The sequence below is a fragment of the Pelobates fuscus genome, chromosome 1 (genome assembly GCF_036172605.1).
Source record: "Pelobates fuscus isolate aPelFus1 chromosome 1, aPelFus1.pri, whole genome shotgun sequence".
Taxonomy (NCBI): domain Eukaryota; kingdom Metazoa; phylum Chordata; class Amphibia; order Anura; family Pelobatidae; genus Pelobates; species Pelobates fuscus.
In genome coordinates this window covers 165,576,240-165,593,997 of record NC_086317.1, presented here as the reverse complement: position 1 = coordinate 165,593,997, position 17,758 = coordinate 165,576,240, and the positions used below count along the sequence as shown (strand labels likewise).

Genomic DNA, 17,758 nt, shown 5'->3' with positions numbered 1-17,758 from the left:
AATCCAAGCAAACAAAAGCAAATTAGGCAACCTATTCTGGTAGCCCAATGTAATGTTTTTTTCTAATTCATGCTGTCGTTTGTCTCTAAAATCTGTGTACTTTTAAATCGGAGCAGGAAAATACTCTGTATTCAATGTGAAAATTAACAAGGCACATACACAAGGCAAGAAAGAATGTGCATTTTTAAATAAGATATGATAGTAGGTTAAAGTGTGTAACATTGTTTGGTTGGTCGTACATGCTCAACAGTTTGCTAGGTGCAGGAAGGATGGCCCACTACACAAAGATAGTCACAAAAAGAGGCTGAAATGAGTTTGGCAGCGCAACAGAAGGATTAGAATAAGCACATCACTGGCACCGAAAGACCCATGAAAGAATCTTCAAATGCCGTATATCAGCCATTATCAAGTAGTTTGCCCATTTTACAAGCATCTATAGCATTCAATAGCACATCTCTAATCTCCACATGCTGTTAGATTGATAATTCACTCCTTATGTGAAATATGCTTCCCCCCCCCCAAGTCTTAGTGAATTACTTTGTGTCCCCTGCATGGACTTGTTAATGGACAGTGAGGCAGAAAGGCAGAAAGATATAACAGCATTAATTCATTAAAATAGGAGCAGCCCTCTAGTGAGCCATCTGCAATCAAGAGGTGGTGTGTCATGGAGTAACACTTCCGGGTTCGGCACTCAGCGGTGAGGAGCCGGACCCCGCCCCCCTCTGACACAGCTCTGACGGTATTTAGGGAGACTGGGCCAGAGAGAGGGTGCTTGGTGATTGATTGTGTGAGCTAACGTGTGAGCTGCCTCCGCGAGACCGCGGGCTCCACAGGCTCAGCTACTGGGAGCTACTTCCACCAGACTTACCTCTCCACAAGCTCAGACAAGCCGTTCCAGCCTTTGAGCAAATGCAGGGATTGCTGCATGCCATAAAGGATTACTGGAGAACGGATACTTTGCTACTTTACAAGTGGACCATATCTCTGAACTATTGGAGGACTACCCATATTAACCTTAAGTATATCTTTCAGCTATTTGTCTGCAATATCATTTATTAATGAACTAATGCTTGCTTACTCAAATCTTCATTGCTACAAGTTACTAATCTCATGAAGGACAACTCCCATCATGCTTATTCACTATGAACTGTTCCTTGCTTTGCAATTACATTCAGTGCTACAAGTTACTAATCTCATGAAGGACAACTCCCATCATGCTTATTCACTATGAACTGTTCTTGCTTTGCAAATATCCTCAGCTACTTGATTATTGTTCCTATTGAATATTATTCTCATGAACTTAAAGAATGTTACTTAATGGATCTCTGAAGAAATACTTAATAATGAACTCTGTGTTGTTGATTACTTGCACTTCTTCTTATTGGATTATTGCCTAAATGCAATTCATTTAAGTTTAACACTTATTAAAACTTTGGTTGAATCAAGTTACCAGTGATTCTCTCTTTTATTAAAGCTACAGTATTGATACTTAAGGATTCTCCATTTCTTCACTATTGTAATTAGGGAGATTACAAGCTGCAGTTGAGTTCCAATCCAAATCACCCCTAGTAGCGTAACATGGTGGAACACAAAGGATCCGATAAAGAGTTTCACTGACACTTGAATGCTGTTGTGAACAAATGGAAGATACTTAATTCATTCCAGTTTTCATTGGGTGAATGAGGCAGGAAGAATACAGAGCAGGGGGCACAGATCTTTTCCCCACAGAGCGTCAGCCGAGCCTGCGGCATTATTGTAGCGTAGAGGCATAACCTCCATTTCTAGCCTGCTTCTCGAAAGAACAGGGGTAGGCAACCTTCGGCACTCCTGAATTTGTGGACTACAACTCTTTTAATGCTCTTATGCACAGCAAAGCAGCAGGGGAGATGTAGTCCACAACATATGGATTGCCGAAGGTTGCCTACCCCTTGCTGTAGAAAATCTCCTGGAAGGTTAAGTAGCACGCAAGTGGCCCCCAGCATGAAGTGAGAAAGCATACAGGCAGGACAACTGGCTAATGATCTATGTAAGTCTAATGTTACTGAGTCTCAACCTCTTTTTTTTCAAACTTAAGACTGCAAAATATCTGGGTTTGATTGAATACCACTGATGGTATTCGATATTCTGTCTTAGCTAGCATTGTGCAGTGAAAATGCATCCAAACTTAATCAGTGCACCACCTAGTGTCGTCATTATCATATTATCATAACTGAGAACATATTAGTTTTATCCATAAACTTTACAACTTGTCAAAGAAGGAGAAAGATGTAAAGCCAATTGTCATGGAAAGGGAAAGGGCAGGATTATCCGAAAGATTGCTATAAATGATAGTATTTCATAACTTTTCCTAAGATAACATCTTCCAATCTTCCACATTTGCTTTCTTAGGTTTCCCTTTTGTATGAAATCTTCTAAAATGACCAGCCTCTGTAGGTTTAGCACTGTCCACTGTTTTTTCTTAGATTTGTAGAATAGAATAAATCTGGCTCTATGTTTTGGGAAGTGGTTTAGAGTTCAAGTACTATTGACCCCTTAAGGACACATGACATGTGTGACATGTCATGATTCCCTTTTATTCCAGAAGTTTGGTCCTTAAGGGGTTAAACAACAGGAATTGCAAGGTAAACACTTGAAACCGGTCACAATTAGAACCAGAATTTTTTTTCATAGGTGTCCACTAGAGGGCTTGTTTTACTCATCAAAAATGTCACAGCACCAGTTTTGATGTAAATTAATGTAATGAATAGTTTTTTCATTTATATCACTTGATAAAGAAAAACATATGCTTGTAAAATCTGTTTTTATTAGATGTTAGGACACAAGTAGATTTAGGTTCACATGAATTTCATTTATTATTATTATTATTTTAGCTTGAAAATGTCAGTTGGCTTATCATATAAACAAATTTTAGTATAGTGAAATGACATTTAGAATCTTAAAAAGACTAAACTAATTGGGACTATTTTAAAAGTCTACTTGTGTTCCAAATGAATATTCGTGATCTGACAGAATGGCTTTAAAAACCAGAAGGTAGTTTTATATTTGTCAGACATATTGTCAGACGGTTAAAAATCAGACATATAAAGAAAGTCTGACTGTCCAAAAATTTGCACTCTGGCAAGCCACTGATATTTCTAGATTGCTTGCTTCAAGTCTTGATACCTTAACACAATGAAGGTTATGAAAAATATTTGTTATGTTTTGAAAAGTGGTCTACAGCAGTGCTCCCCAACCTTTTTATCGCCGCGGACCGGTAAACGTTTGATAATTTTTCCGTGGCCCGCTTGTTTTGATTTAATAAGACAAAAAAAAAAAGTCACATATATTAAAAAAACACACAGACACATACATAGTGAGAAAATCACAAACATAGTCACATAAAGACAGACTCAAAATTGTTGGTTCACGGTCCCACACATACGCAGACTGAATGTATATAGCATGTTCATGTGAGAGTTAATAAAAATGGGGTACATATGAGGGTATGTGACAGACAGGATAGGTAGGTAGTGTTACACCAGCAGACTAATGCTGATGTAACACCACCTATACTCCGCAGCTTCTTTCCCAGTCACAGACTGGGGGAGTTTCTGTGGCTGGGAACTCAAGGCTGTATTTCAGTCTCCTACCTACCTTGTCCCAAGCTGCCTCTGCTTCCATGCAGTGCCCCTTCTCTCTGGTGCCCGATCACAAGTCTCCTCTGCCCTCTGTTATGGCGCCAGTAGTGTGTGCATGGGGGCAGTGTTTGTGGGGCAGTGTGTGTAGTGTGTGTATAGGGGCAGTGTTTGTGGGGCAGTGTGTGTAGTGTGTGTATGGGGGCAGTGTTTGTGGGGCAGTGTGTGTAGTGTGTGTATGGGGGCAGTGTTTGTGGGGCAATGTGTGTAGTGTGTGCATGGGGGCAGTGTTTGTGGGGCAGTGTGTGTAGTGTGTGCATGGTGGCAGTGTGTGTATGGGGGCAGTGTTTGTGGGGCAGTGTGTGTAGTGTGTGTATGGGGGCAGTGTTTGTGGGGCAGGTGTGTATGAGGGGGCAGTGTTTGTGGGGCAGTGTGTGTAGTGTGTGTATGTGGGCAGTGTTTGTGGGGCAGTGTGTGTAGTGTGTGTATGTGGGCAGTGTTTGTGGGGCAGTGTGTGTAGTGTGTGCATGGGGGCAGTGTTTGTGGGGCAATGTGTGTAGTGTGTGCATGGGGGCAGTGTGTGTATGGGGGGTAAGGAGGGTAGGGAGGCTTTTTTATATATTTTTTATTTAATTAAAATTAATATATTCATGTCCCCCCTCCCTTCTTACCTTTACTGGGAGGAGGGGGGACATTTCTTAGTCCCTGGTGGTCCGGTGGGGAAATTCTGGTGGTCCCAGTGGTGGTGAGATGAACTCTAGCCCAGTTACAGGGCTAGAGTTCACTCTCGCGAGATTTGGAGCGTTGCCGTGGTTACCGCGGCAACGCTCCAAATCTCGCGAGAGGAGGACCCGGAGGAGCTGTAGGTAAGAGCTCCCGGGTCCTCTCTCATTCACTCCGCTGCCGGCGGTCAGCACAGTGCCTGCGGACCGGGGAGGGAGATCAGAGATCTCCCTCCCCGGTCCGCAGGCATATTGCAGGGCTGGCACTTTGGCACTGCCAGCCCTGCATTAGCCGGCAGACTCGCACACCCCTGGGCGGCCCGGTACCGTTTGATCCACGGACCGGTACCGGTCCGCGGCCCGGGGGTTGGGGAACACTGGTCTACAGTACTAAAAGTATAGCAGTTACCATGGAAACTAGTTGAACCTGCAGACACAGTGCATTGGTGATACAGCTCATTTTTTCAGAACAATTTATATACCTAACAAATATTTCAGCATTTTGGTTTACTTCAAAACGTTATTTTGTTCACTGCAAAGCATGAAATGTGGGAGGGCGCATTAGACCTCCACATCGGAAAGCATTGCTTCAGTGCTTTCCTATAAGGGTTTTCACTGATGCTGGATGTCCTCATGCAGAGCATGAGAACATCCAGCATTGTTTAAGGGACTCGGAGTACTTAGAATCCCGGAAGCACACCTAGTGGATATCTGAGAGACAGCAACTAGAAGACGTCTTAGTGCTGCAAACAAATTATTGCAGTTTCTAGAAAAATGCAATGACTTACATTGCAGGACTAAGTTGGACAGGGACACTGCACCCAGACCACTTCAATGAGATGAAGTCGTCTGGGTGCCTATTGTGTCCACTATTTTCTGGTGGGAATCCATTGCTACCCTAGTGTTAGCATGCCTATCAAGTCATGAGGGTTTAAAGTAAACAAAAACCATGATATTCCCATATAAATGTTCGTTGGAACAAAGTGTTTACCAAATGAAATATTGGCTGGACAGTTTCATTGTCAACTCCTGCGTCTACATGCTACATATTTTCAATATCATCCTGGATCATCTTGGTCAACTTTGCCAACATGAGACAAATTAAATTATGCTTTTTGTTCATTGTCATGTAGTTCCATGCACCCATCCCCACCTGTCAGTCAGCCCTTGACATTAGACCTGTATGTCGGAGGCATAGACATTTTAAGCCAAAAATTGACCACCAGGAAGAGTAAAAGAACCTTTCCAAATGCAGTTCTCTGCTTCCTGTCTCTGGTCCTCCAGCAAGCATTTATCTCTTTTGCTGCAGGAATATAGGACAAGGATGTGCTAGCATCATCATGTCATCAGTAGGCTTCCCCCTACTCTTCTTTGGAAATATCCCCAAGTAGGGGCAATAACAGCAGAAGTTCTCTGGAAGTGTCCACAAGAAGAGCCAATTGCAGCAAAAATGTAACTGTGTAACTGTGTAACATTTACATTTTACTAATAAAACAGTTTCCAAAGCACAGATATATATTATATATGATACATTATATATTCACTTCCTTGGGAGCTGTTTTATGTTAAAATTAACCTACAGTGAAAGGTTCATTTTAAGAATGAACAAATCAATGTATACACTTCTGCTGTTTTCTTTATCTCAATTACTATAAAAATCCCTAAATCCTACCTGTACAGATATTTTGCTATCAGGAAAAAAAAAATAGTGTAGATAATAACTGTACTTATGATACACAAAGCAAACTAGGTTTATCTCCATGCATATCTTATTTTACAAACCGTCTTGGGACTCACTGCCCCATTACAGATAATCATATAAGAAATGTGGGACATGCAGTTTAAATTTTGCTCTCTCTCCCCTTTTCCTGGTAAGATGTATTCTCCAATACAACAATACACAGTAGATTACATATATATACGATCCCAGCACTCTAGTTCACGGTCTTTAATGATGCTCCGGTGCCAAGCCATAGTATAGGAAAGAAGGTTTTCTTTCAATATATACAAAGCCACATGGGCATGTGATGCAGAAAACTACATGTGTAGTGGTGCAAGTGATGCGATGTCTGATGTTAAAAGTTTTTCCCAAGTAGGGGTGGCAGAACGTCTTTCCCGTAATCATAGAGTTACTTGCTGTGCAACTCAGGCATTTGAAACAAATGCTCCTTGGATCTGATGTTAGTGGTCATAGAGGAAGTGGGAAGGGAACTCAAAGTGACCAAGTTCAAGATATCTGACTACGAACTCAAACACACTGTTATTCTAAACACCTAACTGTGACTCTCTGATTCAGAAACTCTCTGAAGATTTGAAACAATATAAGAAGGACCTGGTACAATTCAAAAGACAGAAACTTGACAAGGTAAATTCTGATTACTCAGAACACAGAGTATATAGATGGTTATCTGGCCATAATAGCCGCCCAACTCAGAGACCGTACAGACTTAGGATTAAGAAGCCACTAGGCCAACCACTGATTTTACATCAGGTGAATCAACGTCTGAATCAGAACAAGGAGCACCCATCACCTCTGGATCTACCTCACAAACAACAACACACAGATAACCAGGTGTCTTTTTTAGACCCAGGCTTGGGTCTTACCAAGGAACCGGTCCAGAATACCAGAGATACAAGAAGCAGCAACAGAACAGAGTATCATTTTCCCGGGACAAACCTACAAGGAGAGGTCAGAAAGGGAAGGCACACTGGACAGAGAGGCAGACCTCCTCACAGGTGATGGAGACCCCCATTATCGATCTCTCACAGAGAACATTAACGTCTATTAAAACTAACTTATTATCCAAGGGACTGTCATTCGTTCCCACTTCCGATATAGTAAACTTTGAATGGGAAGTTGATCAGTATCGATATTGACAGAAATTACACCTGGCAGATCACTTTCGATCCAACTCAGAAACCACCAACTGGATGGATCATCATCTCAGACTCAGGAGCACATTTGACCCTCCGTCCACAAATGCAACTTTGAAAGTGTTCACACAGAATCTACAAATAGAGAGTCGGACGTTATTGCAAACATTTCAAGCAAAGAACGCAAAGCCTTAAATGACTTAGCCACAGACCTATCTATCACTATTCGTCCCGTGGACAAAGGGAGAGCTATAGGGATTATGCAATATATGGATTATAAAGATGAAATACTGCGTCAATTGGCAGACACATCTACATATCGATTCTCATCTAAGGATCCAACAATGGAATACAGCGAAATCATAACCAACACACTCCATAAGGGCTTAACCGAGGGTCACTTGTCTCCCCAGGAGGTTGAATACTTACTAGAGACTCACCCAATATGTCCCGTCTTATACACACTGCCTAAATTTCACAAGAACCCGGTACACCCCCCTGGCAGTCCTATTTGTTCTGCCAAAGGGGGCCTCCTAGAACCGATTGGCAAACGGCTTGACCACAAATTTAAAACACCAGTGATGTCCTTGACTACTTGTGCTAAATACTCTCCTATGGTGATTGTGGAACTCCAGTAGCTTACTGTCCCTCCATCAGGAATTATCTTGGCTGCAATTGATGTCAGCAGTTTATATGCAATTATTTTTCACTCTGAAGGAATCCAAGCAATGAGGAAAGTGCTGGAGAATCATCAGGACCCTGGGAGTCCTTCTGTTGATTTTATACTTGAATTACTACAACTCTGCCTAACGTTGAATTACTTCAAATTTGAGTCTGGCGACTATATCCAACAGGCTGGCACTTCAATGGGGGCACCGATGCCCCCATGTATGCCAATGCCTTCATGAACAACTATGAGAGCAAATACATTTTGAATCGATATAAAGAACATATACCGTATATACTTGAGTATAAGTCGAGTTTTTCAGCACATTTTTTGGGCTGAAAAACCCCAACTCGGCTTATACTCGAGTCAATGTCTGTATTATGGCAATTTACATTGCCATAATTCAGACTGGGGGCTGTTGGGGGCTGTCAGGAAGCTGTTACTTACCTCTCCTGCAGCTCCTGTCAGCTCCCTTCTCCTCCGCGCCGGTCCGGTCAGCTCCCTCGGCAAGTACCAGTGTAAGTCTCGCGAGAGCCGCAGGGTCATAGCGCGGCCGCGAGACTTACACTGGGAGCTGACCGAACACCGGCGCGGAGGAGAAGGGAGCTGACAGGAGAGGTAAGTAAACACTCACTGACAGCCCCTCCACTGAAATGCCAATGTCACTGGACCACCATGGAGTGAGAGCCCCCCTCCCTGCCATGTATCAAGCAGGGAGGGGGGACGAAAAAAAAAAAAAATATATATATATATAAATAATAATAATAATAAAATTAAAAAAAATAATAATAATAAAAAAAATAATAATAAAAAAAATATTAATAAAAAAAAAAAAAAAAAACTAATATTAAAATAATAATGAAAAAATTATAAAAATGCCCACCCCCCACTAAGGCTTTGCATCACACACACACACACACACACTGCATTCATACACACACACTGCATTCATACACACACACTGCACTCATACACACACTGCACTCATACACACACACTGCATTCTCATACACACACACTGCATTCTCATACACACACTGCATTAATTATATACACACACTGTAAATAAATATTCAATTAATAGAATTTTTTTAGGATCTAATTTTATTTAGAAATTTACCAGTAGCTGCTGCATTTCCCACCCTAGTCTTATACTCGAGTCAATAAGTTTTCCCAATTTTGGGGGGTAAAATTATGGGCCTCGGCTTATATTCGGGTCGGCTTATACTCGAGTATATACGGTACTTAAATTCATGAGATTTATCGATGATATCCTCCTCCTTTGGACTAGTAGTGAGGATGAACTATGCTCTGTGATACAACATTTTAATTTGTTACCTACTCCAGTGAAACTCACATACAAGTACAGTACCACCTGTATCGAATTTCTTGATCTTGAAATATTTGTCACAGGCAACCGTTTGGCCTACACACTCTACTCTAAGCCCACCGATAGAAATACTATTCTACATGCCTCAAGCTTCCACCCCAACAAACGTATAGAGTCTCTACCCATCTCTTAATTTGTCAGAGTTCTCTGCAACAATTCGGAACACTCTAAATCAGATGTACAACTACAAATGATGTTTACCAAATTCTTGCAAAGAGGTTACTCTAAAAAAGTTTTCAGACAAACACTCCAGCAGGCACAACAAACGATTGCAGATGAACGACCATCAAACCCAATCGATATTCGACTAATCTTTCCTGTATCATACCACATTCATTCCTGTCAAATAACATCTACAATAGAAGGGAATTGGGATATCCTTAGAAAAGACACTTCATTACCACCCATCTTTCGTAATAATCCCATCATGAGTTACAGGAGAGGAAGAAACCTACGGGATATGCTGGTACATACTGACCAACATAACCTCATACTACAAGAAAAAAGTCCCATTGTGAGAGGATGTTATCTGTGCCTGAGTTGCACAACATGTAACTCTATGATTACTGGAAAGACTTTCTGCCACCCCCACTCGGGAAAAACTTTTAACATCAGACTTTTAACAGACATTGTATCACTTGCACCACTACCCATGTAGTATACCGCATCACATGCTCATGTGGCTTTGTATATATCGGGAAAAACCTCTAATGACCTAAGAGAAAGAATGCGAGGTCATCGCTCTGCGATAGTTATCGCCCTGAACACCCGTTCTGCCAACACTCCAGTGGCACAACATTTCTTGGAAGCTGGACACTCTTTACCGATGTTACGCTTCATGGGCATTGACCTGTCCCACTAGCCCCTAGAGGTGGTGACAGAGATGCACAACTTTTGAGAAGGGAGGCATTCTGGATTTATACATTGGGGACACTAGCCCCACACAGACTGAATGAGAAAAATCCTTTATATTGTTTCCTTCCCAGTTAATGTGAGATTCCTCCTTCTTTTTATGACTGGAACTATCACTGAATTATGCTCTTTGATCATTTCTGTTCTCACATGAATATTACCCCACTTCTCTCTGTCGATCCAGTTTTCTTTTTATCGGGTCTCCACTTATCATACGTTATAGAGCTAATTGTTTCTTTGTATATATTTTTTCTTACCTTCACTCACATGGTTACATTTGGTATGATGATGTCATCTCTGATATCACCAGTCTTGCTCTCACCTGTTCACCCTCCAATTACCTCACAGCTTGTGTATATATAACCCACACACCAACCGAAGAAGCCTGTATATGGCGAAACGCGTTTTGGACTTTATTTGGACTTAAATACCATAAGCCTTTTTTAATCAATGGATTATTTTATTATTTTTTATTCTCAATAAATGTTTATCCTTTTATCACTGGAGTTTCCTGTCCATTCCTGCATATGAAAGTGAAGGTGGAGGAGACCAGAAGGAGACATAAGTGGGTGGTGGATCTCCCCTAAAAGAACCCAGAGCGCTACACACTAGAGCCAGGTGACCAGTTGGCTCTACATTTGTGAGTTGGAAATTGTCATACTCTATTTTCAGATTTAAATTGTATATACTATCTGCACTATGTATGTGTTATATATTATTATTTGCAGATCTCTGTAAAAGATTACAATCCAGAATATTCATCTTTTATCCAGGTATTTTAGAGCTCCACTTATATTTTTCTATATTTTGTTGTGTGTATACATAACCGTTGTGTGGCACTTAGCACTTGTCTTGAGAAAAGTCCAGGAGGACTAAACGTTGATGTTTATTTTTGCTAAATAAAAGCATTATCTACTTTACTACTACAGTCTCCAGAGTTCACTCATCTTCTTTCCATTATTTTGCTGATTCGCAGGCTGGTTTGGCTGGCAGCAACCTCTCAGTTCTAGTCTACACTTACTCTTGGTGTCCACAGCACAGTCACTGACGCTCTTTCATGCTCAATTTAAGGTCTTCTTTCATGCACTCCCTACGACCCACTACCTACCATCCAGGATACCACCATTCCATGAGCTAATCTTGGACTAAGCACACAATTACACCAGGACTGGCAGGCACGCTTCACACAGTTTCACGACAACTCTATCACTCATGCCAGGGCCTTGTATATTGTGCCACGTCACAAGTACAGTTTGCTTGAATCAAGACTTTTGCAGTTAAACAATGGTAATTTCTGCCTCTTGCTCACGGTACCTAGAGAGATATCAGCTATGCCTCACTGATGATGCCTAACAAGGTTGAAACGATCGTCTGGTGTTGCTGTATCTCTCGTGCAGAGAGAACTTGCTGGCATTTCGGATCTGGACTGCCCGTATGGGTGGGACCAGTCTGATATGCTTCAGATATGTTCTCTCTGTAATGGCACAAGATGAGCTAAAACCAGCTTGAGTTCTGAGCGGGGACCCACCGAAGGGCAGGCTATTTCAGCTGCTGTCCGTCCTCAGTGCACTCTTGCGACTTATTTTTGCTCTCCATAATTTCTGCCTCTTCCTCTAAACCTACAAATCAAGCAACTTACTTAAACCTCCTATGCTGTCACTCCGCTTTTACGTCTCCAAGGTCAACCACACACTATCAGTCCTAATCCATTACTTCACGTCTAACCCTTCCATTGTGGTTGAGCTACATCATGGCTTCCTTCGCTGGTCTCTATTTTTCGCAAAAGCGCTGCATCAGCAGCTTCAAGCTCTTACACCCAGTCTACATCACTAAGTGATGGGGCCACAGGTAACCTTCAGCTCAGTTACATATATACCTCAATCACAGTAAAAGCTTCTTACAAGCTTTCAGTGCTCACGCTGTATAAACTTGCAATAAAGTGTGTTTTCTTAGAATCCTCTTTTGCCCTCTTTTTACAGGCCTACTCGTACGTTGGTTTCGGCACACCTCAACCAACTTTGCTTCTCCTTCTACATCCCATTACGTATTAGAAATTCCAAGCACAAATATATATATAGATATATATATATATATATATATATATATATACACAATTTCAATACATTACTGAGGACCAGATACAAAAAAGAACCAATGGAGCAATTAAAAAAATGACCCATGATAACTATTGCATTCACCCAATAATTCTCACATCTCAATTCAGATTGAGACAAACTTCATAAATGCTTGTGTTCGTGCAATATATTAGTAGGTTTTAAGTCTTTAGGCGTCAACTACCTTTTACCTAAATAGTTAATTAACTGTTGGTACTTACCCCACATTTCTCATCGCCAGTGATGGATACTCTTAAATACTCTCTTTCAAGGATAACTTCCTTTGAGAAGCAGTCTACATAATCTTCATATTCCTCGTCGTATAATCTGAGAAAAGGGATAGCAAACAGAAGAGTAAAATGTTTGAAACGAAGAAGGGAGAGGAAGGGACTGAGAAATTAGAAAATAAAAATATAACAGATAAAGATATAAAAAAAGGAAAGGGAAGCGCAAACTGGAAGGGAAATAAACCAGGAACAATTTTATATAGAGGCAAAGGCGTAACTCACTGTAAGTCAGAGCTGCTGTCAATTTTCAGAAAATCCTGTTTAGCTCTAAGTAAAATATCAGGTTCAAGTCTAGATAGGAGTTAAAAGATGCAAAAGAGAAAAAAAGGATATGAGGGAAGGGCAAACTCGATAATGACGACACATGACACTGGGAATCTGTAATGTAATTTCATGAAAAAACTATTCCCTTTAGATTTTAATTAAATGTGATCTCATATGCATATACTGGAACTGCACAGTTGCATGCAAAAGTTTGGGCATCCCTGATCAAATAAAGCAAATAAAGCATCAAAGAAAACAACCTCAGAAATGCATAAATGTAAACATATGTCTGCAAATACTGAAGGAACACTCTAAGGTTAAAAATAAATATATGTAATAGAACTTATTTATTTTTACTGTTGAAGCGTTCCTCTTGGCATTTGATGTCAGCCCTCCACCTTTTTTTTTAAATATTTTTTTTTTATAAAATCTTTAAACATACCTTTATTCCAGCACTGGGACAGTCTCCTCAGTGCAGCCACTCCACCTCCAGTGAGTTACTCAATTATGATGACGTCTATCCAATCTAGTATTTTTCCCTGAAACGCACTGCCGATACGGGATGCATGGGCATTGAAATGCTTCTAATAAACTTTTAAAAATCTGCTTAACAAACCACTCCCGTTGGCATGTACTCCTTTTAAATAGATGTTGCTCCTTAAAAAAAATCCAATTTACGAATACAGTATATTGATAATGCATTAAAGGATCACTCTAAGCAATACATGCATTACATAGTGCTGTAATCATTTCACACTTACCTGTGTCTCCTGAGCTTCTATGGTGCAGCCCCCACTTCAGATATCACTGATTTGTAATTTCCAACTACCATATTTGCCCATGTTTGGACAGATTTTATTTAAAAATAAATACATTATATATATATATATATATATATATATATATATATAAAATTAATTGTGAGAGGAGAACATATACTTTAGCAATCTGAAGAGTAAGTGGGACCACGTATGTCAAACTATTTGAAAATGGTTTGACTGTTAACTAGGGAACAGCGCTAGGTGACTCCTGGTACCATTACCACTACAACAATCTGTCAGGTCAGTAGCAGGCAAAACCACTGTGACTTGGAAGAGGGTCAACACTTAAGTTCATCTCATATTGGTCTAGGGAATGCTCTCACCCCCATCCCATGCTTAGATCTCTGTTGATGGATTTTCATCACATCATCCTCATTTTTTTCACCTATTATTCCTTTGTTAAACTTTTGTGTAACATGTTCCCGTAGATCCTTTATAGAAAAAATGTCAACATCTATACACCTTTTGTCAATTCTATCTCTATTTTACACTCTGCATAAACGTTGTATGAACTGCTAATTGCTTTATTGCCTGTTTAGCTGCTTACCAGAAGGGTCTTCTTTGAGACTATTTTATTGTTTGTTTTTTTGTATATTTCTTCACTTATGGAATAAATTGTTATCCTTTTATTACTGGTATATAGAATTGTCTTCTGGCTATAATTGTCTCGGATTAAGTAGTCCATTGGAGACAGGCTGGTACACCTAGTGATTGTGGCACCCTGAAATCTGGTATTGGTTTTACATTTACCAGAAGTGTGTGTTGTGAACTGCTAATTGTGCTGAGTTTCTATTTATTTTTGTGTCTTTGTTTCAGCCCTGTTCTGGCTTTTGGTCCTCTTTTTCTCCCTCATACGTCCCTTAAATATATTTCCTTAAATGCTCTTACTTAATGTCTTGGCTGATTTGTCTCTCTAGACGTTGTCTTCTTTCCTCAAGCTTTTCAATTGGGCTCTCCTCTGGAAATTCATATGGAGCAGAACGCATGTCACTATCTGCAAGAGAGCGACTGAAGAGCTCCTGAAGGAAAAAAAAAAGGAAACGGTTTGAATAAGGGTAAGATTTCACAGAGAGAGCACAACTGAAAGGAACATGGAACTTAAAGAATAATTCTGGAGAAAATAAAAAAGGGTATGTTGGGAAGGCTGTAAATATACACAAGACAGACATTGTTAGATTTAATGAAGGATAAATAAAACAAACTAATGCTGTATTATCAGATACTAAAGGAAGACTGTAGGTACTATAAAAACTCCATCTTATTCAGTACTCCCCCCTGAACCCTTTATTTTAAGAATTAGAAGGTTTGGAAGCATGTCTCTCTCAGTATGCCATCCTTGTATGATAGGCAGGACTGTTTCTTACCGGCTCTCACAGCACGACATCATGCACACATGTGCAGTGCAGTGCACCTATGATTCTGCCAATGGTTCTCTATGGCAGAATCATAGGTGCATGCGCCTATGGTCCCCAATGCTCCTCAAGAGGTTCACCTCCAAGAAGACATCAGCCAAGGAGAAGGCCGCAGCAGCGTCAAGAGAGACTCAGCGCTGGAGAAAAGGTGAGCCATTTGTTTTATTTCATTTTTTTTCTTTTAACACTGTGGGAGCCCTAAACTATTTAGGCACAACAAGACTGATATGTATAGGTATGATGTGTATATATGTATTCCTAATGATACAGTGTTCCTTCATGAGACGAAAAAGAATAAGAATAATTAATATTGAGTAACCTCTGCAATTTCCTTGTATTTTCCCTCCATTGATGTTCTTAGTTCACGGTTCAGTTGCTTTAAGCTGTGAGGGGTACCAGAAAAAGATTTTGCAGACTGTAGCGGGTGGAATGGAGACCCACGATGATCTGAAAGCAAGCAAGTATGTAAGATAAAAAGAACACTGTGAATGTATGACTCTTAAAAACCTTGTGAATTAAATAAGCATTTCATTGAGACACTGAAAAAAAACAAAAAAACATAGAGATTCATAAGAGACGTTCGGGAGATTGCAAAACTGTAAATATAAAAGAAACAGAATGTGGATTCTGGTAGGGAATTCTGAAAGTCAATGTCTGAGTTAAAGCCAAAATTAAAGTTTAACTCAAGTGAGCCCATCAAAGAGAGTTAAAGAAACTTTGCATAACAGAGAACTGATTTAAAAATTTGGTGTAAGTGCTAAATAAACACACATCTTGGCAAATTCACAGCAGTCCATGATGAGTGTTCATCAAAACACAATCTACATCCCAATCAGTGGCGTACATACCAGGGTCGCAGGGGTCGCGGCTGCGACCGGGCCCGGCCCACCAGGGGGCCCGGCCGCCCCTGCGACCCGGTATGTACGCTCTCCGCCAGCCTCTTCTCCTGGGGGGCCCAGGAGCCGGCCACCTCCGGGCCCCCCGAGGCTGGCCCTGCTTACACCCGGCGGCCGGCTGGTGCGCGAGGGAGCACTCTCCCCTGAGTGCTTCCTCTTCAGCTCCCTCGCGCACTGCACTGATACCGGAGCCGGAAGATGACGTCATCTTCCGGCGCCGGTATCAGTACGCGGCGCGCGAGGGAGCTGAAGAGGAAGCACTCAGGGGAGAGTGCTCCCTCGCGCGCCCGCAGGACCAGCCAGCCCGCCGGATGACCGGCCCCCCCAGGAGCCCAGCAGCACCACTGGACCCCAGGGAATCCCCTCAGCACTCCAAAGGTAAGGAGGCTGGGGGGATTAAATAAAAAAAAAAAACGTGTGTGTGTTAGTGTTAGTGCGTGTGAGTGTTAGTGCGTGTGAGTGTTAGTGCGTGTGAGTGTGAGTGCGTGTGAGTGCGTGTGAGTGTTAGTGCGTGTGAGTGTTAGTGCGTGTGAGTGTTAGTGCGTGTGAGTGTTAGTGCGTGTGAGTGTTAGTACGTGTGTGTGTTAGTGTGTGTGTGTTAGTGTGTGTGTGTTAGTGTGTGTGTGTTAGTGTGTGTGTGTGTTAGTGTGTGTGTGTTAGTGTGTGTGTGTGTTAGTGTGTGTGTGTTAGTGTGTGTGTGTGTGTGTTAGTGTGTGTGTGTGTTAGTGTGTGTGTGTGTGTTAGTGTGTGTGTGTGTTAGTGTGTGTGTGTGTGTGTGTGTTAGAGTGTGTGCTAGTGAGTGTCAGTGAGTGTGTTAGAGTGTGTGCTAGTGAGTGTGTTAGAGTGTGTGCTAGTGAGTGTCAGTGAGTGTGTTAGAGTGTGCTAGTGAGTGTCAGTGAGTGTGTTAGAGTGTGTGCTAGTGAGTGTCAGTGAGTGTGTTAGAGTGTGTGCTAGTGAGTGTCAGTGAGTGTGTTAGAGTGTGTGCTAGTGAGTGTCAGTGAGTGTGTTAGAGTGTGTGCTAGTGAGTGTCAGTGAGTGTGTTAGAGTGTGTGCTAGTGAGTGTCGGTGAGTGTGTTACTGTGTGTGTCTGTTACTGAGTGTGTTTGTGTGTGTTAGTGAGTCTGTTTGATGTCTGTTAGTGAGTGTGTGTTTGTCAGTGAGAGTGTATGTTTTGTAAGTGAGTGTGTATGTATGTCTGCCGCTGAGTGTGTCTTTGTCAGTAAATGTGTGTCTGTTAGCTAGTGTGTATGCATTTGTTCGTGAGAGTGTGTGTGTGTGTGTCTTCAGCACTTACCTTTCTCCAGCGCCGGACTCCCATGGCGCTGGGGATCCCTCCGCCTCTCAGCTCCGAATGCGCATGCACGGCAAGAGCCGCGCACGCATTCAAACCGCCCATAGGAAAGCATTACTCAATGCTTTCCTATGGACGTTCAGTGTCTTAAAATGGCGGAAGCGCCTCTAGCGGCTGACAGTGAGACAGCCACTAGAGGCTGGATTAACCCTCAGTGAAACATAACAGTTTCTCTGAAACTGCTATGCTTTCAGCTGCAGGGTTAAAACTAGAGGGACCTGACACCCAGACCACTTAATTGAGCTGATGTGATCTGGGTGTCTGTAGTGGTCCTTTAAGTGTGTGTGCATCTGCATGCAGTGGCGTACATACCGCGGTCGCAACCCCTGCGACCAGGTGCCCGCCGCCATGTGTTGCTGCCCCGGCCCGCGCAGAGTAAGCGCGAGGGGGGGGGGCCCACGGATCAATTTTTCGCACCGGGGCCCCATGGGTCA

The 17,758-nt window shown here is 41.8% G+C and overlaps 1 protein-coding gene across 3 annotated transcripts in view; it reads right to left on the bottom strand.

Moving 5' to 3' along the window:
• AMPD2 (adenosine monophosphate deaminase 2) overlaps positions 1-17,758 on the bottom strand; it is a 69,370-nt gene that overhangs the window by 16,433 nt on the left and 35,179 nt on the right. For all 3 annotated transcript variants that reach the window (XM_063451909.1, XM_063451901.1, XM_063451918.1), the window contains exons 2-5: positions 15,397-15,524; positions 14,554-14,684; positions 12,803-12,871; positions 12,515-12,620 (exon numbers count right to left, since the gene is read on the bottom strand). In XM_063451909.1, coding sequence (XP_063307979.1) covers positions 12,515-12,620; positions 12,803-12,871; positions 14,554-14,684; positions 15,397-15,524 — 434 coding nt within the window. The remainder of the gene's footprint in view (positions 1-12,514; positions 12,621-12,802; positions 12,872-14,553; positions 14,685-15,396; positions 15,525-17,758) is intronic.